This window comes from Nothobranchius furzeri, chromosome 2 (genome assembly GCF_043380555.1).
Source record: "Nothobranchius furzeri strain GRZ-AD chromosome 2, NfurGRZ-RIMD1, whole genome shotgun sequence".
Lineage (NCBI taxonomy): Eukaryota > Metazoa > Chordata > Actinopteri > Cyprinodontiformes > Nothobranchiidae > Nothobranchius > Nothobranchius furzeri.
In genome coordinates this window covers 1,146,084-1,172,250 of record NC_091742.1, presented here as the reverse complement: position 1 = coordinate 1,172,250, position 26,167 = coordinate 1,146,084, and the positions used below count along the sequence as shown (strand labels likewise).

Here is a 26,167-nt window from a genome sequence, read left to right as displayed (position 1 = left end):
ACCACCACTTTCATCCAGAGGCTAAATTCATTCTTTTTTTTTTATCATTAGTCTGCTGATCGTTTCAAACCCATCAGATTTTCATTGATTTTCAGTCATTGTATTACTCAAATCAATTTTGATTTATTTCAGTGACCATCAGGAGCTCGTGTGTCTTTACAGAAGGATCCCAACAAATCTATCCATACAGAATTCTTTAATTTAAAGCAAAACAATTACAACCAACCTTGCTGGATCATGTTTATTTGAAATGGAGGAATCCAGGTAAATAAAACATTTTCTGGTTCTTAAACAACAATTAGTGTCTAGATTTACATCACATCAAAGTTCATTGTGTTGCATGATATCACTTTAAATGAGACGTACAAGATGAACGAAGCAAGGAGACAATGTCTAATTGAGCTTAAATAAATAGTAACGTGTGTGCACAGGAAGGGGCAACAGCACCCCGTTGTAATGAATAGATATTTTAAGATGAACAAATTTAATCCATTTTCAGTTTAAGGGAAAACTGCTGTTGGTTCTTTTTCGTCTTTAACATTTTAAATTTTAATTTTAGAAGTGGTTTTTATAAAACCCTGAAGTTTCAGGTAATTTACTTTAATCTGAGCAGCTCCAACGGTTCCATCTCATATAAATGTGAGGATCAAATCATTTGGAAATCTGAAGGATTTAAACTAAACACCCAACCTTATTCTTGATTTCCTCTCTTTCTCTTCTTCTTCTTGGATTTCTTAACTACTGGCTCACGGTTACACTCCTTCACATCCTCCTGTATAACCACACGCTCTTCAGCTGTATTTTCTGTTTGCGCGTGTCCATTTAAAAGTTCTCTGTTCTTCTTTTTAGACTTTTTCTTTTTAGAGGGGATCACTTCTCCACAATCATCATCCAGAACAATAACAGAGCTACAGTTTTCATCTGCACAATGTTTTGTGTTTTTCCTCTTCTTTTTCTTCCTTGAACACGTTTGATTCTGGTTGTCTTCATCCTCGATGACGAAGACACTGGACTGCTCTTCTACCACTTCCATCACCTCCACAATGTCTTTGTTCTTCGTCTTTTTCTTTTTGGGCTCTTCTGCATCATCGCTGCTGCTGTTGACGTCTTCAGCTGGACCCTGAGCTTCGCGAGCCTTCTTCAGCTGAGCCATTCGCTGAGCAAAATACTCCTGCATGCTCAGAGAACTGGTCACGGTCTTGGTGACGGACTCGGCATCCAGCTCAGAAGGAGTGCCACACTCCGATGACTCACATGGAGAATTAGTTTTGCTGTTTTCCTAAACCAAAATGACAAAAACACAGTTACGGTTGTATTGCATTTACAGACACAATTGCACACCAGGAAGCTTAAATGACTGTCAATCACCATCCTAAGATTTCTCAAACCATGTTTACTGAGGGAAAGGCCCAAAATAGGACGTAGTTATAACAATAGGCGTCTTAAAGAAACCACATTTCTGACAAGAATCATCCATTTCTTACAACAGTGTTTGCACAGTCAGCTCCAAACTGTCATCCATTTGTGAAAAGCTGCAGATGAAATTTGATTTTCATACAAAAATAAAAATAAACCCAGTGTTGATCAGCTTACTGCTAAAAAAATCCAACCAACACAACAATCTTATAGAGAAGTCTCTCTCCTGTAAATGTTTGATTAAATGTGATAAAACGTCTATTTTTCAAAGAAAGCGGGCCGCGTCTTTACTTACACACTGCACTAACTTACTAAATGGCTGCTTTAAAAGTTATTTCTACATTAAACAAAAGATCAAAAGTTAAATCCAGAAAAAGATGCTAATCTGATCTGAAAATCATGGCTCAAACCACTAAACAGCTCCAACTTTATGCTGTTAGGATCAAGATGGTCCAGATTTTACCTCCACAGCCTGTACGATCTGTCACCCCACCCTCCTGACCCATTTGTCTTCATTTTCCTAACGGCCTACTCAATGCATAATGATTTGTCCAGAAGAATACAGAAGCTCCTCAGGAGAATCTCACTAAACAATGCCGCTGCTCGATGAATTATCGCAGACGGTAAAGCGAACGGAATTTTTCAAACTCTACAGATTAGAGATCAATTGAAAACAGAGTTTTGTGGAGTGGTCTCATTGTTCGGCCTTTAAGCGTTTACGTTCAGATTACAGTTGGCGTTTAATCGTGACATGGAAAACAAGGAGCAAAAAGACGTTAAGATGTTTGAATCAAGCTTTAGTTCAGGCATTCGAAAAACATATAAGTAGATTTAACCATATAACTGAATTATTAACAAATGTTTCTGTGAGAAACATCTAAAGAGTTTTGGTTGTTGATTGATGTAAGACAAAGATCCAAGCTGTGAAATAAAACCCATAATTAACACTATTGGAGGTTCAATTCTTTTTCAGAATTTCAAACTTTGTAATTTATTTTTTAGTCTAATTTTATTTAGATAGTTTAAGCTAATGCTTGTTGGAAGATTGCACTTTTTGGTTGCAAGGTGGCGACGTTGGTAGTTCTGTAGCAGCGTTAGCATGTGCGGGATCTCTCCCACAGACCAAAATCATGTTAACTGGAGACGTTGAATTGGCCCTAAACGTGGTTGCATGTGTGGCTGGTTGTCTCTATGTGACCCAGTGATGGACTGGAAACCTGTCCAGAATGTCTCCCACTCTTGCCCGATGACAGCTAGAGGTAGATACCGTCTCCCTGCAACCCTACAGAATAAAGTGAGTCAGTGGACTGTAGCCCATCTGAATTCAGTGTTATAAAATATAAATCATATAAAATGCTAAAAATTCAAATTTCTTTGGCTTTGTTCATTCAAGCTATCCAGTAGCTTACACAAAGGTGGAGTTTCAGTGTTCAGGACACTGGACATCAATTTTAGGAATTCCGAATTTTCAAAGATGTGAAAGAAATAAACTAAAAATAATCAAATTCAACATGTGAGAAATGCAAAGCTCAAGATCACACAAGGAAAAGTGATGCAGATGGAAGTGACTGGGACTAAATAAAGTTTCCACCACCCAGCGCCTTGACTAGACAACCAGAACCCCTAACAAGGTGAATCTGAGACCCTTCAGGTTGAGACGCCATTAAACAAAACTTTCCAGCTTCCCACTAAAAATCTATACTCCCCGTTACTGCACAATGGCATTCTCTCTGCTAGGGAGAGTGAAGATGAGGCTTAGAGCTGACAGCGCCAAACAACATGTAACGGGGATTTGGGAAGCTGGCTGGGGGCCACTTTAGAACTGCCTGTGAAATTACTCTCAGGAGAGGGAGAAGCTGAATGGGCAAAGGGAAGAGAGAGGGGAGAGTGAGTGAGAGAAACATCGTCTTCATCATCAGAGAAAGGTGGCTTGAGCTCAGTATGTGGCTCTTTCACTGCCTGGGGATTCCATTAGACTGATCCGACAGCAGGAGAAATGCTGTGCAGTGCACAGGCTGGATAACACACACACACACACACACACACACACACACACACACGGTCAGCACTACTGGCAGCCCTGGAGAGCTATCTTAGTGGGAAATACAGAGGGCAACATGTTAATAAGAGTACTCAGCGCTACTGTGTTTTGATGTTTCTTTGTTTCTAGGTGTTTACCTGATTCCTTACCCGTAAACAAAAGGTGGACTACAGTGTTTGCTGAGCCTATTTTATGCTTCTGCCTCAGCTCCACAAGACAGAAGCACACAGACAGATTTGCTCTCGGACTTCTCAGAGTGTTGCAAAGCAATACCCCGCCATGACAACAGAGGGCGTAGCGCTGTTCTGGGGTATCCCGTCATGTATCTGGTCCAAGATGTGCATTTAAGATTGTGTTTTTGTGTTTGAGAGACTTAAAAATGGACTAATTTGTCCCTCATTCATTCCCCTCCAACTGCTCATGTGCTCGCCACCTCCAAACCCACGTTTCTTGACATTTCCATCTACAAATAAAATGCTTGCAGTACATATGTTATACGCCTCCATTCACAGGAGAACAGTCATCCTTTTGAATTTTTTTGCGACGTATTCTTCAAGTCTTGTCTGCTGCTAGATATCTTCAGCTTTTTTATGTTTTTCAGAGCTCAATGGTGGTGCTGATGACAAAAGCAGACGCCTGACCAATCACTAGCTTGCAGTCTGTCACCTTTGACAGACAGTTAAAAAGTTGGGTACGCCTTCGTCTGCCTCTGCAAGCCCACAGATGGAGATGTATGAATTAGGCTTTAGTGGAGGCTATCCAGTAGTAAGAGCTACAGCTCATAGCAAACCCAAATAAGGTATAATTCAGTTAATTTAGAACAAAATGAGCTGTAATTTAGCGTGTTAGCAGAAAGTCATTCACAACAGACTCTGAATACTAACTATTGGGTTGTGCATGAGAGATTTGACCAAAAGGACTATAATGAAATTCTTAACAGAAGGTGATCTTAATGTTGGTATACGATGGTGGGTGAGTTTATTCCTTCAAAGATCTCTAGGGTCTTTTTATGTTTTGCGGTGTAATGGGCTCGACACACGGGAGGCGACAAACGGCCGCGATCAGCGAAATTTGTCGCTGTCGCTTTTATTACCTGTCACACGGGAGGCGATCCGCGGCAGCGGCCAGCGGCGCAGCCGTCTACGCGTTCTGTTCCATTGCAAATTCGAAACTTCCGTTGTTTTGCTTGGCTGTGTCAGGTTGGAGGGAATTAAGGTTATTTAAGCGGTTCAGAGTTAATAAAGTGGTAGATATGATGTTTCACAAGGTGCCGCTAGAGTTATGTGAAATCTTACTTCTGATTTTACTTTATAAAACATAATAATAATCAACTTCTCCGCCATGTTTGCTCGGAGATGTGCGGAGCATCCTGCCCGCTCATTGGTCAGTGAATGAAACCTCCGTTGATTGGTCCTCGTCCGAGCGACAGCGATGAAAAGTTGAAAATGTTTCAACTTTCTGGGATCGCGTCGCTGGGTCGTACGTGCACGACACGTGCACGAGTGCAAACTTTCACACGCACGTTTTTTGCGTTTTGCTTAGTAGGAGGGAGACCCGCGATTATCGCTTTGTCGCGCATGTCTCATTGAAAATGAATGGAGGAGAGGAGATGTCGCCTCCCGTGTGTCGAGCCCATAACCCAACGCCGCGTTTAAGGTCTTGTTCTTCTTGTAAGACAATCTGTTAGTTGCACACGCATCCGAAACACAAATACTTACTTCAGCCCCGATTGCCCGCATTTGTTGCAGAAAGGAAATAGACGGGAACACGAGCAACCCAGCAAACGCCAGTCTCTTCTACTTCACAGGGGAGTATTAGTATTCATGGCCTCGCCCACTTTGGCTTACAACAGTAAGGGACAACAGGAAAAACCCGAGCACGTCTCAGCTAGCTGAATCTAACCATTAGCAGATCCAGTATGGGGCAGAACATGTTTGGGCTTTGATTATTTGTGGAGAAAAAGACACTTTTTATTTTTTACAGTGGTCTGAGTTTTGCTGATGAAGGCAGCAGAAGAGTTGCTGTTGGCCAATCGTGAGATTGAATGTTGGTCTCTGAGGCCCTGTGATGGATGTGTCCCACACCCTCTCACCAATGACTGCTGGCATTGGGCACCAGCTACCAGAGACCCTACTGAGGATTGAGCAGCATAGAAAGAGCGAATTAACTATAATTAAGAATACAAATGTTTTCCTTTACAGTATTGTGGCATATTTACTATAGTCAGTTTTAACTGTTCATTTCAACCAATCGTCACATCAGAAAGGACAGCTTGGTGCTGTTACTAAATCGTTGTAAAGATCTATAATGTGTTTCCAGACATGCATGCAATGTTTTCCATAAATACTTGTCTATCATGTCTAAACTGCCCCACTAATGCGTTTGTGGTGAGAATCAGACCTAAATGATGCAGATTATAGAAAAAAGGATTTGTAAACACTTGGAAGTTTTGAGGAGAAATAAACACCTCAGAAGGGATTTTACAAATGGCTAAAGTGAGTTTATATAATTGTAGAAATAAAAAAACAAGAAAGGCAAACTGAAGTAAGGGTGAGGAGTGGAGGGTTGGAAAACACACCTATATCAAGCCGTGTTTACCCCTTCTCCTCCCACACCTCCTCCTTCTCTCCTCCCAGACGCAGAACCCCAGGAAAAGGATGTGCTCAATGCACCGTGTGCAGCTCTGAGATAAGGCTCCTTCAGCAGAGGAGCGGCCTGGCTGGCTATCGGGCCCTTCCTGATCCACTCACTCCCCTGGCGGGGGATAGGGCTGGGCAGGGAACACAGGGAGGGTCCACAGAGGGTCCCAAAGAAAAGGAGAGGGTGGAAAGACATTCAACAGGCCGCCTCCTTCAAGACACTCCAGTTCAATCTCTCCACACTAATGTAGCCAATAGAAGGCCATGGCGAGACAAGAGCCATGATGCCAGCACACCGAGGCCAACATATTCAGCGGGAGAGTCAATCAAGCCAGGAAAAATGATGGAAAAGGTTCACTGGAGTGCATGTTAAACTTCTGTCTCCAACCAAGCCCAGGAAAGGAACCGAAATTCCTTAAATAAAGTTCAGTTTCTTATGTTGATGAATTGTGATGGTTTTCTGAGAACATACGTCCATTTTATCCATGAATGTTAAAAATGAGGTTAAAAGGCAATCCAAAATAAATGAATGAGATGTGATTTTCGCATTAAATCTTTTTGCATTTGACCCAAATCTGCAGGATAAGAAATGCAACAAAATGCAAAATAAATATATTTTTTATATCAAAAGCATTGTACTTAGAGACAAGTATCACACCTTACAAAGAAGCTGGTAATAATGGTTATTCTTGTTAAATAATGCATGACTGAAGTTTAAAATCACTTGTACCACAGTCTGGTGAATAAATAGTTGTATTTAAGAAATGTTGCAAAGGTTCGTCTTCTATATCCCAATTAGAATTTTCTTAAAACTGCTTCTTTGCATTACTTGCTTTCATCTTCCTAAATAATTGCTCAACGGTATTGGTTGGGTCTGTAATTGCATGAATGTGCCCGCATTGTCCTGCCACAATAATAAATTTGGTCATACTCGGGGTCTATGGATCAGGGCCTGATTAGCCAGCTGTCTCTCCCTGATGAGCGCATGAATCCAGCAGCCCATCCTTCATCAGCATGACGTGGGTGGACAGGAAAACAGGTGGGTGACTTATTCCACCGCAAATAAGTAAACACTTCAGTTAAGGATCAAGATCCTTTTCCCAATGTTCATTTTCTTTCTCTGGGTAAATAATGTTTGCACAAAGTGACAACGTCAAAAACGATAAACGAAGGACCCTGAGCCCATTAAACCGTACACAAGGCATACCTTTGCAAAAAGCCTACATTGTCTGCAGATTAAACAAAAAGTGAGTTGAAAAATTGCATTCTGTCCCAAGAGCAAGAACGTTAATCATAAGTAACAAATGAAGACAGCATTATGCATGCGTCATGACTGCCCTGTGCTTGTTCAACATTGCACAAAACTTGCAGACAACAGCCCCCCCCCCCCCCCCCCCCCCAATTGAAAATTGGGGTCCCACACCCCAACCCCAGGGAGAGAAGACACAGATTTATTAAACTGAAGAGTCAGTAATTAAACAGTGGTCTGTGGCTGTAAACAGCTGAGAAGGCCTGAAATCTTTGGGCGGTTAGTTCTACCAGGCGGTAATTACCCAGCTCCTATGTGTTGTAGCTTAGGCCTGTAACTATGAGACAGAAACCCTATTCTTTTTTTCTTCCTTTTTGTGCTGCGCTAATCTGTAAGTGTCAGGAAGCTGGCAGCAAGCAGTCCACACAACTGCCAGGGAGGTAAATGGCAAATGTGTGGTTTGTGTTTACGGGGGAGGTGGTGGTGGGTAGGCTGCTCTTGGCGGGTCTCAATATTTTCCGCGGTAAAAGTAAAAGGCTCTGTCAACAAATATGCTCAAGACCACAGAGAGCCTTTGCTCAAGGCAATTAGATGTTATCTGAGAATCAACGTTGTACAATGAGCCCAGCGGCCAATTCAGATGGCAGCACTCGCGCTGCACTGCTGCACGTTTACACCGGCGTGTCCTTTCAACAGATAAACGCCGTGAGCTGATGGATAACTGAGCCAAAAAGGAAATCTTAGCTCAGTTGTGTTTCTATTCATAGTGGCAATTAAAGGAAACAGTGGAACTCAAACTCACCACAAAAAAAGATGCAGTAAAGCTGCTTGATATAATATATGTAGACATCAATTACTAGCTTGTTATGACGCTTTGAAGAGCAATACTTCAGTTACACCACACGTAGACAGTAATAGTACAATATACAAGTGTATGTGGGAAAGGGTTGGCCTCTAATAATAATGGAAATTTATATATATTCTTAAAAATGTCAGACTCAATAAAAACTCAATTGTAATTTGTGTTAGCTGACATAAAGTCAGACAATGTTTTTGTTTGAAAATGACATTTTCCTTCTGCGCTGTCAGCAAAGTTTCGTTCCTCAGCTCCGCCCATCAGCCCCTTGGCGCCCTGGTGACATATCTGCCAAATGTTCAAGCCCCCAACCCATGTCGCCCCTGCTCTATATTCCTTAGCACACTGGTACCGGGGGAGCCCCCTGCTGACGTGCGATCCTTCATGTGGACGATGCGTGGGCAGCAAACGCTTGCAACAGGTGCCACCCGATGAGGCCTGATCCTCTGTTCTTTGTGCCTGCGCAGAAGTGGGAGTGGGAAAGGCTGCAGAGGTCATGCTGACCCGAGATCAGGGTGCACCATACCCGCTGTCTGGCTGGAGTTTCAGACGTCAAAACAAGGCTTGTACTAAATTACCCTCAAACATTTTTCTCCTCTGACACTTAAAGGGAGTACACAACTAATGAATGGATCGATGGTCGGATGACTTCAATGTCTGTGGTAGTCAGAACGATTAATCAACTGAAAACTTGAAAGCTGGTTGATGTGAAAGTTTTTTTTTTGTGCGCTCTTAAAAAGGTCGAAGTTCACTAAAACCTGAAATCACTGATGGAACCAAATCAAAGCAAAAGAAAAGTAATCACGAAAAGGAAATAAGATCTGTTCCTTGAAGGTTGCATGAACATTTTATCTTTCTATTCCATTAAATCTAGTTATTTTCCTTTACATTACACTGCCAAGTCTAGTTGGTATTAAAACCATAAATTATATTTAGCTTCAAAATTACTATTTAAATTTCAGCAGAAATGATGAATAAAATTAAATTTCTCTTTTTAAAATGACCCCTTACTCTAAGAAGGAAAAGAAAAAAGGGAATGCACGTGAAAAATACAACTACTCCTTGTTTCCACCTTTCATCTGGGCTGGCAGCTTTAAAAAATGACTAACTTTTGTTGATATATGAATTGGCGGGGAGTCTATTTATCAGCGGGCCCTCTGCGGTCGCCCGCTTGGGTCCCTCAAGCCACAAGCCGCGTCGCTCCCCTTTGACTGATTAATTAGCCAATCAGAGGACATTTTTCACTGGGCGGCAGAATGGTTTATTTCAGCTAATGCCGGGTTTTCGAGCCGAGGCCCGTTGGAGCCTCGTCGGCTCTTTTAGCCTGCCTGAGTGGCTGGGCAGCGGGGCAAGGGAGATAAATCAAGCTGGGCTGGCCCTCCATGTGGCTCCCCTAACTAAACCCCCTGAGGAGGGCAAGGAGAGCAGGGGTGGTGGTGAAGGAGGAGGAAAGAGAGCAGTACGGCCAGGGGCGCTGCCTGCCGGCCGATAAGCACGGGGAGCACGGGGCTGCCAAAGTCCCTTCGTTCAAGAGTGGCCGGGGCGTTCCGATATCTCGGCGGCGAGAGTCAGTCGTTTGTCATGTGGTGAGTAATTGTGTTGAGGGGTGCAAGAGAAGGCATGAGAGGGAAGAGGCTTGTAAGCGTGGGATGGATGATGGATAACAGAGGGCCACGTAGATGGACAGGTGCTAAACCACAACCTTCATCGTTTGGAGTTGAAATGGTTGTTTTATTGTTTTAGGCCAACACTTTAATGGGTAACTCCATGAAAAGATTAAGAAATGGGTCAAATGATGGCCATCAATTTGTCCTTCTAAAAGCCCCACAATGAAGAAATCAAGCTGTTTTCCTACAGCACAGATACAGTTTTAAGGGGCTTTAATCGGATGTTTTTGTTTATTTTAATCAGAACACCCAATTAGAGCCCAATAACAGGGGGGGGGGGGGGGGGTGACAATATCTGATCAAGTGACCTAAACAGGACACTTTTTTAACTCTTAGGGTTAGACTTGTTTAATAAACTGTTTCTAAACGACACATGAAAACATGTAAAACTTGAGTTCATAACCCCAACAACCACACTTGGACGTTTACACACATTCTACAGAAATTGGCTATAAACGAACAAACCGGATTCTACATGTAAAACATCACTGAATCACATCTCCAAACTTCTCACGCTGTTTTCACACATCCAATGCTGCCTTTGATGAGCAGAAGCCTGTGGGACAGTTGGACGGTGTGTCTGAGTGCTCGTCCGTCACGCAGCGTTGTGAGCAGCGATAAGGGGCGTGCAGGAAACACATCGCTGTGGAGGAAGGAAAACCCCCGCAGTGGGGGACTGGTGGAAGGGATGCAGGAGAGACAGCAGTGGGTGGTGGATGAAGAGCTGGAAGATTCATGAGGGGGAAGGAGGAAAGGTCTCAAGAAGCCTGTGCAGATTTGCTCAGGCCTCGTCAGGATGCAGATATGTGATCAAACGCAAACCCAAAGCTACAAACATGACAAATAACTCTCTGAGGTATTGAGATTATTACAAGTGTGTGTGTTTATCAGCATGAGATGAAGGTGGCCAACGGTGTCATGGACATTACTTGATCTTGACTGGTTGCTCACCCCTATTTACCAACAACCTAAACGTTTCTGGGCTTCAGCACAAAGCCTCTTGGGGAACTATTGGCTGCATGGTAGCGCAGTGGTTAACACTGTTGCCTCGCAGCACGAAGGTTGCAGGTTCGAAACTCGGCTGCGGCCTTTCTGCGTGGAGTTGCGTGTTCTCCCCATGCATGCGTGGGTTTCCTCCGGGTACTCCGGGTTTCCCCCACACATCATAACATGCCCTATAGGTTATAAATTGTAAGTCGCTTTGGATAAAAGCATCTGCTAAATAAATAAACATAAACATAAACAACATGTTTGTCAGTGGTTTCGATATGGTCAATGCTGCTCCTGGATGAAAAATAACAACCCATAACCAAACGATTAGGGGGGAGATAATAATAATAATAATACATTTTATTTCAGCAGCGCCTTTCTGAACACTCAAGGACACTTTACAGAGATAAAATACACAACAATAAAAGATAAAACAGCATAAAACAAACAGACAGATTGGAGCAACGAGAGTAGTTATTGGAATGCTAGACGGAACAGGTGAGTTTTGAGTCTGGTTTTAAAGAGAGTGAGGGAATCAATGTTACGGAGGTCAGGAGGAAGTGAGTTCCAGAGCTGGGGAGCAGAGCGGCTGAAGGCCCTGCTCCCCATAGTGACCAGACGGAAAGGTGGGACTGAGAGGTGGATGGAGGAGGAGGACCTGAGGGAACGGGTGGAGGTTGAAGGATGAAGGAGGTCTGAGAGGTACGGTGGAGCTAGGTTATGGATGGCTTTGAATGTATATAGCAGAATTTTGAATTGGATTCTGGAAGTGACAGGGAGCCAGTGGAGCTGCTGAAGAACAGGAGTGATGTGGTGGAAGGAGTTCTGGAAATGATGCGGGCTGCCTAGTTCTGGAGAAGTTGGAGTTTATGGAGGGATTTGTGAGGAAGACCGAAGAGAAGAGCGTTGCAGTAGTCAATACGGGAAGTGATGAGGCTGTGGACAAGAATGGCGACCGAGTGAGTAGTGAGGGAGGGGCGTAGGCGGTTAATGTTACGTAGATGGAAGTAGGCAGACCGGGTAATATTGTTTATGTGGGACTGGAAGGATAGTGAGGAGTCGAGGATGACACCCAGACTCTTGACCTGAGGGGAGGGGGAAACTAAGGAGTTGTCGACGGGAAGTGTAAAGCTGTGGATTTTGGATAGTAAGGATTTAGTGCCGACAAGTAACATTTCTGTTTTATCACTGTTGAGTTTGAGAAAGTTTGATGTGAACCAGTCTTTGATTTCAGATAAACAATTTGTGAGGGAGGAAGGAGGAAGTGAAGAGGAGGGTTTGGAGGATACATAGAGCTGGGTGTCATCCGCGTAACAATGAAAATGGATGTCAAATTTACGGAAAATATTTCCCAGGGGAAGAAGGTAAGTGATGAAAAGGAGTGGACCGAGAACAGAGCCTTGGGGGACGCCAGTAGTGACAGGGAAGGGACGGGAAGTGAAGGATTTTAGTTGAATAAACTGAGTACGGGCAGAGAGATATGAGATGATGGTATGTATTTCCTGTACTTTCCATGTTATTCAGCTAGGGAGCATCTGCCGCTGTCATGTTGTGGCTCAGAGCCTGCACGGGAAAGAAACCTTTATGGATCCTTGAGATGCCAGTTTCTTCAAGCTACATGCTTGAGATGAACAGAAACCAGGAACAGGCATGTCCAACGGTTTAATCATGCTGTTGTTTGTCATTTGGATTCTTTAAACTGCATGAAAATGTTCAGTAAAACAAGCCCTGTGGGTGTTTGATATAAATTACAGGATAAAAATATCCATCAGGTCCGGTTGATGTTGGTACAGAAATGTAAAGATGTCATCATAACTGTTGTTTTCGGTAACAAAACGATGAATTGATTTCGTTTTTCATGACAAAAACGAGAAGCTGAAAATAGCTCTTTGACTAAAACACGATGAGATTAGATGAAGATTACGACAAAGTGCATTCAGACCGAGTGCATCTACTGACAGACACAACATTTTCTTGATGAAGAGTAGCATTTCAGCTTTGTCACAAGTCTGAGGTCACGAGCTGCGGCACTGAAATGTGCTTGTGCAGACAACATGTATTCACTTTGAGCGTGTTGCAGCTCTTCCATAAAAATCATTTTTGGTCACAAATTCAGAAGTTTCTACAGGATTAAAAAATATTATCGCTGCGTTTTTGGGCTCATAGTTTCGGTGATTTAGGCGTTTCGGCCAAAAACCCAAAATGCACTTTTGGGTAATTTTTGGCCGATATCTTTCAGTGGCCAAATTTTGGTTCATCCTTAAACTGAAGACAAGTTAGGTGACTCCACTAAAGTCCGGCGATTGAACAAATTTATTGAACATTTTTGATAAGTGTTTTTTTTTCTTGTTTACAATTATATTTTTAATGCCTATGAACTTGAGTTGGAAAAGGGTGGAATGCCTTCTCCAGGAGAAGGATGAAGTCCTGCCCCATAAGTATCTCAGGGTCTTATTGACAAGCTGGAGCGTGAGATCGTCCGGTGGATTGGTGCTGCATCTGCAGTGATTCGGCCGTTGTACCGGTCTGTAGTGGTAAAAAAAAAGAGCTGAGCCAAAAGGCGAAGCTCTCGATTTACCGGTCGATCTACGTTCCTACCCTCACCTATGGTCATGAGCTTTGAGTAGTGACCGAAAGAACGAGATCGCGGATGCAAGCGACCAAAATGAGTTTTCTCAGCAGAGTGGCTGGGCTCTCCCTTAGAGATGGGGTGAGAAGCTCGGTGATCCTGGAGGGGCTCGGGGTAGATCCGCTGCTCCTCCACGCCGAGAGGAGCCGGTTGAGGTGGCTCGGGCATCTGGTCAGGATGCCTCCTGGTGAGGTTTTCCGGGCACGTCCAACTTGGAGGATACCTAAACCCAGGACACGTTGGAGGGACTATTGGGCCATTCCCATCTGTACCGGGTCGGGCCGGGTAGCGTAGGTTGTTTACATATCTGGGTGGCCTGGTATTTTTCCGGGCCAACCAAGGCTCATTCTCAGCCCTCTTCTCGAGGGGGTCTGCTTCAGGCCGACCAGGGCCAACACACCCACTGCTGACAGCAAATTCACACCTTCCATTAGAGCAAGCCTCTGATTGGTGAGTAGAATCAGCCCACATGGGCTTAAGACAAGGATGTGTGGAATCAACCGGGCCAGGCTGGGGCCGACTGGGGCTACCCGGCCCGGGCCGACCCGGTACAGATGGGAATGGCCCATATGTTTCTGCCTGGCCAGAGAACGCCTTGGGATTCCCCCGGAAAAGCTGGCCTACGTAGTTGGGGAGAGGGAAGTCTGGGCCTCTCATCATAGGCTACTGCCCCCACGACCCGACTCCAGATAAGCAGTAGAAAATGGATGGACGCTTATGAACTCGCCTTGCACATGGGACATCACAAACTTCATTGTCAAATCTGCTTTGTCCACACTATGTACATGAACATAATCCACATTAGAAAACTAGAATTATTGTTATTCTAATGATATACGCCAAACACGGTAACAACTAACTCTAGACAGAGTAAACACTTTTGTCATAAATTCATATACTGTTTTGGCCAATAGGTCAAAAGTATCGCCCCCATTGCCAAACCAACTGTGGTGCAGTATGTTGTTTATTAATGCATCAACTAGAACAAATATTCCATTTGTACCAGGGGTGGGCAATATGAACGACATAAGGTAGAAATAGAAACGATATAAAATTGGGTATTGATAAGTTTTTGGCTCTACCGCGATAACACGTGATGTCACTAAAGCCACCTTCAGACAGGCCATGAAAAACGGAAATGTTCCGGACTCTGTCTGTAAGACCTCTGTGTCTGAATACAAACATCCGGATAACGTGTTCTGGAATTTATCCGGACGAAGCCCCTAGTAACAGGTCCGGAATGTTACGGACAGGGTGGCTGCTTCAGACTGGTGAGGTAAAGTTCAATTCAATTCAAGTTTATTTATAAAGCGCCAAATCACGACAAGAGTCGCCTCAAGGCACTTCACATAATAAACATTCCAATTCACAGTTCATTAAGCCAATGAAAAGGGCTTAAGATGGGCACCCGCGCCAACACTGGAACATCAGATTGGCAGTGGCTGCAAGCATGTAGCAGGAGGAGGAGCATTCTACACTTTTTGGACGTCTTAATCTGCTGCAATATATTTTCCATATGAGGATTTTTTAAAGCATGTCATTTTGACATATATAACCAAAGGACAAAATATATCGCAGTATATATCATAATCACACATGCTTCAGACTATATCGCAATATAGATTTGAGGCCATATCGCCCAGCCCTAATTTGTACCAACAGTTACTCATGTAGGACACACACACACACACACACACACACACACACACACACACACACACACACACACACACACACACACACACACACACACACACACACCAAAAGCCCTTCCTAGGTATAAAACTCACATGCCAACCTGAATCTGCCTGAGCCTGTGGCTTAAGTTACTAAAGTCTGAGAGTTATCATGTCATCAAACAGTAAAGTCACTCTTGAAGTGACAAACTACTGATGCCAAAAGCAAAATAAACTTTTATGCAAGTGTCATCACCTCAGATTTCTGAAAACCTCACCACATTTTGGATTTCCCTTTAATAATTCCTGCTGGCACACTTGACCAACTGATGTGACGCTCCGAGATAGAAGCAGAAAAAAAACGGAGGGGGAAGTGTGAAAGAGAGGAGGAAGTGAAAATCCCTTAACTGGATTTAGGTGTCCTTGCCTCCATCAGTGGCCTGCTGGCACTGTTGAAGCTGTGCACGGCGACATGGATAATCTACAACCAGAGGCTGTGTGGGAACTGGCTCCTGCAGGAGCAGGAGGATCACATGATACCACTGGAGTCTGTTGAGGGCATCGGCACTGATGGTCACCAGCAATTACAGGGACAAATAAGCTCAAGCCACCTGGCCAATAATCTCCTCCGTTCTGACTACGACTTGGTTAATAAAGATTAGACACTGATCTGATCGATTTAGGTAAAGAGAAGAGAAATTAATTAAATATTAGGTTCAACTTTGATGACAGAATTGTAAACAGAAATCTTAGGTGTGTTCTTGCTGTGTCTTTGTAAATCCATGCTTTCGTTCTTTTTTAAACACAGAAACAGTTTTGTTTACCTGTTTGTAGCTACGGTTTCGCCGACAGCTGCCGGCTTCTTCAGGCTGACGCATGGGTGTAAACAGAAATGCTTTAGTGTCTTATTGTGGTTCAGAAATCAAAAGTAATGACCTTACCGGCTCTTGATGTTTGGTAGGCTTGGTCCTCTTTCCAAAGATACAGTTTAGATCCTTTTCGCTGCGAGAGGACAGGTCCTTTCCTGAAATTAGAAATGATGCACAGATTTTAAAAAGTGTGGTTGTTCAATTTATCCAGGTGTGTCCAATGTGTGGCCCGGGGGCCATTTGCCGCCCTCGGAGTGATTTTGGATGGCCCTCACTGGTTAACTCTCTCCAGGAGGCTGTTGATAAAATATTAAAATATATGAATTTTTATGTTCAAATTTTTACTAATATATATATTTTAGGCCTTTTTTGAGCAGAACAAATAAAAAAATATATAGAATGTTTGCATTCTTAAAAAAACTATATTTTTGTGGCCTGTGAGGAGTTTTAACTTCACAGTTTTAGCCCTCGTCTTGAAAAAATTGTACATCCCTGATTTAACTGGTTCATCGTTTCGTTGCAAGATTTACGAACAAATTGGCAACGTACAACATTTTAGCATTCTACATTTTATAAAGAAAAAAAACATTTGTGTGTGTTTGTGTGGAATGTGGTCATTGATTAAAGGCTTGCACTGTTCTCTTCATGCTCCAAGGATAAAAAAACAGCAAAGGAAAATGAACGGACCACGAGGCCCGCCGTGCCCTGAAAGTCCCATTTCAATGCCGGGCCTCAAAGACTCCTAAAGCACGCCGTCGCCTGTCTCAAGCCCAAGTCCTGTTCATACAGCTGCATCCTCTTCCTTCAGCGGGACTCTGATAACATTTGGTTATTTATTGCTTTTAGGCCACTATCTCCCCTGTTCTTGACTTTGAACGTCACTGCACATGCAGGTTTAAGAGGTAAGACCATGAAAACTATGCTGAAAACAAAAATAAATGAGGAGGGGTCCCTGTGGAGTTTGTCATCTACTGAACTTGGGTCAAATATGAAGTTAAGCCCCATCTGGCATTTTCTAAAGTCTGAAGAAGGACATGCCCATCCAAACGTTCCTGCTGTAAGGTGAAAAGAGCAGATGAGGTATAGCCCTTCTTTTCTTGGTTTCTTATAAAGGTGGATGAAAGGCATAAAGGAGCATTAAATGTGGACATGCCTCACCTTGAAGGTATGTGGTTGACGACGGTTAGGACTAAATAGGCAGGAATGATCAGAGCCGATAACCAGTCTAGCCAGATTAACAAGCTAACTGGCAGGCAAATTATGGATGATGCCGGGTAATAAAATCAGGAGAAAAAAAAACGGGTACTTAAGAGATCAACAACACTGTTTAGTCTGTAATTATGCTTTAGTTTATGTGGTCAGTTCATTTCACTAGAACATAACCCGACAACACAAAACCTGAACGTGGTTCAGAGAGAGAAGATCTGGAGTTCAATTCTGTCTCAACCAACCCCGGCTGGCCTGACAAGTGATAGATGGAGGCAGCAATTAAAACTGGGTTCATGCTGTGGCGCCCGGACCTCAGCGCCGGAGATTTCTCTACCTCTCTCCACAAACAAAAACCATCAATCTTGACAAAAAGGGAGCCGGCATAAACGGGACATCAATAAAAAAGCAGGACAGTACGGAGGAGGGAGTGGTGCAGATCTAGGAGGTTACAATTCTATTTAAATATGAACTAAACTGAGATTATACATTCAATCTGAATTCAACCTTCGTTTCTCACAGTTAGCAGAAGTATTACCTGACCCTTCCAGCCTCTCGTATAACAAGCTTAACTGTAAATCTGTTACCAAGCCTTTACTTGGCAACAACCTCAGAGAAGAGGGAGTCAGCAGCATCAGAGACGACAGTGGAAGCCTGCAAAGAGGCGTGGTGGATTATACGTTGTCATGTAACGCTGAGGTTTCCCATGGCGATCTATAATCATAAATACAACACAGTGTGGCACAGAGTCTCAATAGGAGGTAATTAAAAGTGAAAATTAAACAGTACGGGACGTCCTGGAGCTGTCACCTATTTTCAGAAGACCGCAAACATTTCCACCATCTAAACATCTCAACACACAATTTTCAAGGCAAGCTAAAGGGAGATGATAAGAAAAGCTCGTCGTCGTCTTCCTCCGCTTATCCGGGTCCAGGTCGCGGGGGCAGCATCCCAACTAGGGAGCTCCAGACCGTCCTCTCCCCGGCCACCTCCACCAGCACCTCCAGCAGGACCCCAAGGCGTTCCCGGACCAGATTGGAGATGTAACCTCTCCAACGTGTCCTGGGTCGACCCGGGGGGCTCCTGCCGGCAGGACATGCCCGAAACACCTCCTCAGGGAGGCGTCCAGGAGGCATCCTGACCAGATGCCCAAACCACCTCAACTGACTCCTTTCGATCCGGAGGAGCAGCGGGTCTACTCCGAGTCCCTCCCGAATGTCCGAGCTCCTCACCCTATCTCTACGGCTGAGCCCGGCCACCCTACGGAGGAAACTCATTTCGGCCGCTTGTATCTGCGATCTCGTTCTTTTGGTCATTACCCAAAGCTCATGACCATAGGTAAGGATTGGGACGTAGATCGACCGGTAAAACGAGAGCCTGGCTTTCTGGATCAGCTCCCTCTTCACCACGACAGATCGGCTCAGCGTCCGCATCACTGCAGACGCCGAACCAATCCGCCTGTCGGTCTCCCGATCCCTCCTACCCTCACTCGTGAACAAGACCCTGAGATACTTAAACTCCTCCACTTGAGGTAGGACCTCTCCCCCGACCCGGAGGTGGCAAGCCACCCTTTTCCGGTCGAGAACCATGGTCTCAGATTTGGAGGTGCTGATCCTCATCCCAGCCGCTTCACACTCGGCCGTGAACCTACCCAGCAAGAGCTGAAGGTCAGAGCTTGATGAAGCTTGGATGACCACATCATTCGCAAAAAGCAGAGACGAGATTCTCCTCCACGACACACTCCACACCACGGCTGCGCCTAGAAATTCTGTCCATAAAAGTGATGAACAGAACCGGTGACAAAGGGCAGCCCTGGCGGAGTCTAACCCTCACCGGGAACAGGTCCGACTTACTACCGGCTATGCGGACCAAACTCACGCTCCTCTGGTAAAGGGACTGAATGGCCCTTAACAGAAAGCCACCCACCCCATACTCCTGGAGCGTCCCCCACAGGGTGCCCCTGGGGACACGGTCATAAGCCTTCTCCAAATCCACAAAACACATGTGGATTGGTTGGGCAAACTCCCATGCCCCCTCCATCACCCTTGCAAGGGTATAGAGCTGGTCCACAGTTCCACGGCCAGGACGAAAACCACATTGCTTCTCCTCAATCTGAGATTCAACTATCGATCGGACCCTCCTCTCCAGTAGCTTGGAGTAGACCTTTCCAGGGAGGCTGAGGAGTGTGATCCCCCTATAGTTGGAACACACCCTCAGGTCACCCTTCTTAAAGATGGGGACCACCACCCCGATCTGCCACTCCACAGGAACTGCCCCCGATGACCACGCAATGTTGCAGAGACGTGTCAACCACGACAGCCCTACCACATCCATAGCCTTGAGATACTCAGGACGAACCTCATCCTCCCCCGGGGCTCCGCCGCTGTGTAGTTGTTTGACTACCTCAGCAACTTCTGCCCCCGAGATTGGACAGTCCATCCCCAGCTCTCCCGGCTCTGGTTCCTCCTCGGAATGCGCATAGGTGGGATTGAGAAGCTCCTCAAAGTATTCCTTCCACCGTCCGACTATAGCCCCAGTTGACGTCAGCAGCTCCCCATCCCCACTGTAAACAGTGTGAGCGAGTTGCTGCCTTCCTCTCCTGAGGCGCCGGACAGTTTGCCAGAATCTCTTTGGAGCCGATCGATAGTCTTTCTTCATGGCCTCACCAAACTCCTCCCACGCCCGAGATTTTGCCTCGGCAACTGCCACTGCTGCACCCCGCTTGGCTATCCGGTACCTGTCTGCTGCCTCCGGAGACCCACAGACCAACCACGCCCTGAAGGCCTCCTTCAGCCTGACGGCTCCCTGAACCTCTGGTGTCCACAATTTCACTATTTCAACTTGGTATGGTTGTATTTATAGTCACATATTCACAATCTACATGAATGTACAGTGAGTCAAGAATATAAACCAGCTCAAATAAAGCAGAACAAACAAGTGTCCTCATCTCACGAGTCTCAGGTGTGCCTGAAATGGGTTCATCAGGAATAGTCATTTCAGACTCCTTCCAAATTAAGACCACAAAAACAAATCTGCGAGGGTCTGGAGGAGAGACCGAAGCTCAGTCTTATCTGATGGGGTCATCTAACGGGTCAGAGGAGCTGCTGTTTGCAGCAAATGGAGATACCACATGCCCCAAACAGGAAACAGGAAGTTGCTATTGAATGACGTAAAATACTAAAGGTTCTTCCAGGTGAAACAAAAGTTGAGATCCTTGTTTTTTCAAGTGTGTGAACCTGATGATGTTGATTTGAACTCAGTGACACTTTGTCAAAGATATGCTGAGCTACTAAAGCAAAGGGCAGTCATGATTCCTCATTAAAAAACATGCAATCATGAAACTATCTCCAAGTTATAAGAACTCAACACTGAATTATGATTCAGCCTTCAGTGGTCCCGAAAACTAAATTCCTCCTAGAGTAGATCAGTGCACTGGCCTTGACCAGCAAATCTTAGCTTCCTGACATGTAAAGGCTAATGAAAAGAAAGGGGAGGGTTATAAATAACCTCCCTGAGCACTCACCGGGTCAACTGACCCAGCACAGAATGACAGAACTCTGATCAGCGTCTGTGGTCTGAGGCGAGGGCACAGGGCTCACTTATGGGTCAAGAGCTCCGTCTGCATGGGTGCGTGCTGAAGGTGCTCATGGGCAGAAACACACACACAACTCAAATCATTGTTAGAAACACAACTACTCATCCTGAATCAGTCCCTGGTTTTTAGAAATCTTTTGACGACTGAATTTCCCGTTGCACTGATTAAGTGGTTTATTTAGTTTTTATAGGACGTTTGTCATTTCTAGACCATTACTTCCAACTACAGACGTTAGAAAACACACCCACCTTTGGTGAACTTCATGTAATGGACTCTCTTTTTGGAGGTTTTGGATTTCTCCTCGAGGCTGAAACCTTTCTTCTCCTCTGACGGGGTTTCTACAGAGAAGAAGCCAAAATCAAAACCAGCATTAACTACTTGTTTAAGTATGTGTGTGTTCTATTTAGAACATGGAAATAATGATTGGTTGGGCATATGCTTTACAAAACGTTGAACTGTAGCACCCTCTGCTGTCCAACAACTCTTAGTAAGTAAAACCATGTGAACCACTTTGAGTCTAACGAAAACATTTTTAAGTTAGTAGAGTGGAGCACAGCTGAGCTGAAACACACCCGACAGATTCAGAAAACTAACTCAGTGTAAACTGGTACATACCATCTGTGGTGTTTTGACCATGGTGACCGTTCAGCTGAGCAAGAAGATCATTGAATTCATCTTGGTGAGCAATCCAGTTGTCCTGCAAACGTAAACGATCTCAGCAACACAAAAAGGAAAATAACTATAGGACAAGATTTTTATTTTCCTGTTATTTTGCAGAAGTATCCAAAAGACCTAAAAGCCAAACAGGAATCAAATGATAAATATATTTTTTACTTCGATATAAATAAACTTGTCTCTTAACTGTAGTCACCTCGTAACTGGCGTTGGCTCCAAACCCATAGCTGTCATTTTTAACCTTTACTTTGATGTGGTCGGTGGAGCCTTGCTCACTCCTCCCCAGACCCTGAAGATACAGAGAAAAAGGGTTTTCTGACATGATTTCATGTGAGTGAGTTATTTACTTTATTGGGTAACGCAAATTCATATGAAACATTAGAGTCAGACCTTCCATTTTTTTTGTTTTACATAGATTTTACATATTTTATTGGCAGACTGAGACATCCAAAATGTAAAACAGAATCCTACCGGAGGTCATTCATCCTCTCTGCAGTAAGAGTGTATAACTCCTAAGTAGGGCTGGGCAATATGACGGTTTTAGACCGTTTTACGATCTACACATCTGACGGTCTGTCATTTTTGAGAGACCTTTTTTTCACGATTCACAGCTCTGTTGTTGAATTTCTGCCTCTGAATGAAACGGGAACTTACCTCAGGTGAATGACACGCCTTTGTTTGACCCTTAACCAATCAGAGTGAGTCATAGTAATATATTAATGCCCCGCTTGTTTTCACCTGTGTGTGAACAAACATGGCTTCGGCCGCGGCTGAGAGCGACAACGAGGTTTTCGTTCCAAAGAGGAACGCCTCGTCCATTATATGGAACTGGGTTGGTTTTTCACCAGATGACAAAGAGCAGCGAAACGTCATTTACAAGGAGAGCATCAAGGCAAGTGATGGCAACACCACAAACTTGTTTAATCACTTGAAAAGAAGGCATCCCAAACAATACAATGACAGCCAGCTGGCAACTAAAGCTAAAAAGCCTGCGGCAGCAGCGGCTAGTGCTTCTTCCTGGCAGCAAACGCTAACAGAAACACAGAACTCATTCCTTACGAGAGAGACAGCAGACGATGAAACAGCGTGACCGATGCAGTGACGTACCACTTGGTTAAAGATTTGTGTCCCGTGCGAACAGTAGGAGTGGGATTTAAGAAAATGATAAAAACATTGGATCCGCGCTACGAGTTTTCCAGCCGCAAGTATTTTTCGAACACCGCCATTCCACGCATGTACGCTGAATGCAAAGTGAGAGTTGCAGAAAATATTCAGAATGCGCAGTTTTTTGCTACCACAAGGTCCAGCCGCACATCAGAGACGTATTTGAGCTTAACTATCCACTACATGAGCAGCTGGGAGCTACATAGTATTTTGAACAAGTTAATGTTTGCACAATACATTTGCAATTGACATGTTTGCACTTTAAATATGTTTACGATTTTAATTTATGTTAAGTTACTTGAAAAACGAGAAAAACTGATTTTTGTAATTGTTTCTCTCAGGGCTTTTATCATCTCTGGTGTGAGTTTAAAATATAAGTATGTTAGCACTGTGCTGATTATCCCTAATATGAATAAATGTTTATTTATTCAACGTTTCTCTTCTTTAATACGCAATTGAAGTTATGCTGTTGTAACCCAGGTTTCAGGATAGTTTTAATTATATTAATATAGTTTGTAGTTGTTTAAAAATAAATTAAACAAATAAAAAAACTTATATTACAGAAATGTTACTTTTATTGATCAGACTTTTAAGACATCAGACTTTTATTTTTGTAAACGGATGTTGTGCGAGCCATGTGATTGGCAACAGCCAACCGGATCGCTCGGTTGCTTAGTCGCAGCTAAGCGAGGGAGATGAGCAGCAACACCCAGAACTACTGCAGCACGCAGAGCTACCGCAGCGAGAGAGAAGGAGAGCTGAAGAGTTAAAAGAAATTGCCTAAGGCGAATTTTCCTTTTGTGACCAAAAATACAGCAAGAAACGTTTTTGATGTTCCAATCTGTTCCAGTTGGAGACGTTTTGTAAAGTTGTGAAAAGGACTTGGTGAGTTAAAAGAAATGTATAATTTTAGTTAAGCAAAGATGTGTAATGTAACTATTATTTCATGTAAATGTGGCGCTAAAGTAGTGACTGGGTGAAATGGGGAAGCATGTTATGGTGAGTGCTGGAGGGAGAAGGGCTGTTAATGTAACGGCCGGCGGTTGCCGTTTTCTGTCCGTTTTGAAGGAGCTGCATATTCATCGGCACAAATGAGACAGAAGCTGGGTTTTATTTCAGCACTACCTGGTGCCTCATTTTATTCATGTATGCATATTTTGTTATGCTAGGCCTTTTAGTGTGGGTCGGAAAACAACCTCCTAAACTCGACCGCGGGAACCACGTGAAGAGCTAAGATGGCGGGCCACCCATGGATTCGCGAGCTGAGCCGTAGTCGCCAGCAGACCTCCCTCTGCTGAATCAGCCCTGGACTTCACCAACATTGGATAGGTCTTCCAAACACTGGTGGGAGTTGCTTTATTTCTTGTTTCAGGAAGGCACTGAACTCAATAAGAGCCGAACTGTTCTTCAGAATCACCGACAAGGAGACTAGAGACTGTGAACTGCACATGTGTTCAGCCTTTTGCTGGATTATTTTGGTTGTGTAAAGTTTTTTTTTGGTTGGTTTTACTTGATTGTGGGAACTTGAATACGGGTAAAAGGGTAAATCTTTTTCTATGCAAGGTTACTTCCATGAAAGGGTTATACCTGCGAAAAAATTTATTAACGTGGGTCAAAGAGAACTAAGGTTTTGCTGGAACCATAGAGCTGAATTTGATGGTTTATTCTAATTGAGTGAACTTAAAAAGGGGACAAATAGAAAAAACCAGATAACGTGAACTAGAGTCTATTGAAAGGTTGCAACCTATCCCAAATTAGAATTAAGTGTTAAATCCCAAAATACGGGTTTTAAAAGAAAAAAAACCACTTAACCCATTTAATTCCAAAAATCTTAACAAGGGGTCACCAAATGTAAATTTGTGTTGTGTGTTTATTGTTCGTGTATAGTCTACTTACTATTACAAATAATAAGCCGGCAGTTTAATTCTGGTCTGTGGTCTCTTTCTTCTTTTAATTTTACTCAAATCCTAAATTTGCTCCAGTAGTCGAACCTACCTCATCCATACTGGTCCAACCCTTAGTTCAAATAACTATTTCCCCTGTAATCGCCTACACAGGAGTGTTACACTATTCATGGATAAAAAATCGTGATAAAATCAAAATCGTGATATTCTATTTTTGCCATATCGCCCAGCCCTACTCCTAAGTTTAAATGGTCCTGGCATTATCCTGTTACACAATAACATCAATGCAATCTTATGTGTTCAACAGTGATGGAGACACCGAAGCTTTCCAAACCAGGCTTTCTGCTATGTGTATTTGGCCGTGGCATGCACGGTTACAGGTGAAATGTACGATTTACCTGCCTCATACATTTGAGTTCCCTCTGAGTCCCAAGGCAGCTGTGGCTACATTGTAGCTCATCAAAATCAGTGAGTGGATGCGTGTGTGAATGGCTGAATGATACGCTGTAGTGTAAAGCGCTTTGGAGTCCTCTGACTTGAAACAATAAATTATGTGTAATATTACTGTAGCTTTTGGTTTTGTCAGCACATAATTTACAGTTCAGAGTCAAATTAAACCACTCTTAAGGCTGAGTTCTCAGTGAGCAACACTATTTGCAAACTGCAATATTCTGAAAGTTAAGATACACTAATGTACAGGAAAAAAACAAGCGTTCATCAGACGTACTTTGCCCTTGGACCAGCCCATTCGCTCCAGCATTTTCTGACCGAATTTCGAGTCGTCATTACTCCAGGCGCTGTTCCTGGGATCGACTGACCACTTCTGTTTCCTGCGGGCTAAAACAATGCAACAGCATTATATGAAACTACAGCACCATGTTTACAAGCAAGAGAATTGATGAGCAAACACGCAATTAAATACAACAATAATTCAGTCACGAACAATGCATTAGATCATAAATGACCTGAAGACGAGTCACAAAAACTCGGATTTAAGGCCGACACGCGCTACCGTCACTAACCGCTGACAAGCTAATGCTAACTACCCAGATACTTATAAGAAACTTGACATAAAAACAAGATACGCTAGCGTAATAATGCAACGTATTTGTTTGTGGGCTTTTACAGCGATATATTATATAATAAATTATTTGTAACACAAAGAAACAACGAAACATTTAACACATTTGTGAGGAAACGCTACTCACGTTCAGCGAGCATGGACATCCTGGGGTCCTTGCTCAAGTCAACGCAAACAATGAGGATTCTTGAATAATGCCTGAACACAATGCTGTTACAAGCTGTTCTTTTATTATTTATATCTTATTATTACGCCAGTATTACGCTTCAAGCACTATCACGTGACCACAATCGATATTGAAAATAAAAAATAAAAAGTATGCGTGAGTACTTTTTTGTTTTGTCAGAATTTAGTAATTACTGCCAAAGCACCCATTATTTTCTCCAATAGAGGGAGCACCAACCTAAGGGTTCGCACTTAGGCACGAACGTGTAATGACTTTTAGAATAAATGCAAATACTCCCATAAGTAATCATTCTAATTTTTAACAACTATGATTTATTATGTGTA

General features: G+C 43.6%; 1 protein-coding gene across 4 annotated transcripts; it reads right to left on the bottom strand.

Annotated features, from left to right (window-relative positions):
• Positions 1-226: 226 nt before the first annotated feature.
• pinx1 (PIN2 (TERF1) interacting telomerase inhibitor 1) lies at positions 227-25,895 on the bottom strand. Of its 4 annotated transcripts, none has more exons than XM_015947139.3 (8): positions 25,785-25,895; positions 25,304-25,413; positions 21,696-21,797; positions 21,449-21,530; positions 21,082-21,171; positions 16,105-16,187; positions 15,988-16,032; positions 227-1,279 (listed from the first exon to the last, which is right to left on the bottom strand). In XM_015947139.3, the coding sequence occupies exons 1-8, from the start codon at positions 25,801-25,803 to the stop codon at positions 692-694; spliced, it is 1,119 nt and encodes a 372-aa protein (XP_015802625.1). In that variant the 5' UTR covers positions 25,804-25,895; the 3' UTR covers positions 227-691. The 4 variants fall into 4 exon arrangements, with proteins under 4 accessions (XP_015802625.1, XP_015802627.1, XP_015802623.1 ...); XM_015947141.3 differs by having other exon boundaries at positions 21,705-21,797; XM_015947137.3 differs by lacking the exon at positions 15,988-16,032.
• Positions 25,896-26,167: the final 272 nt, after the last annotated feature.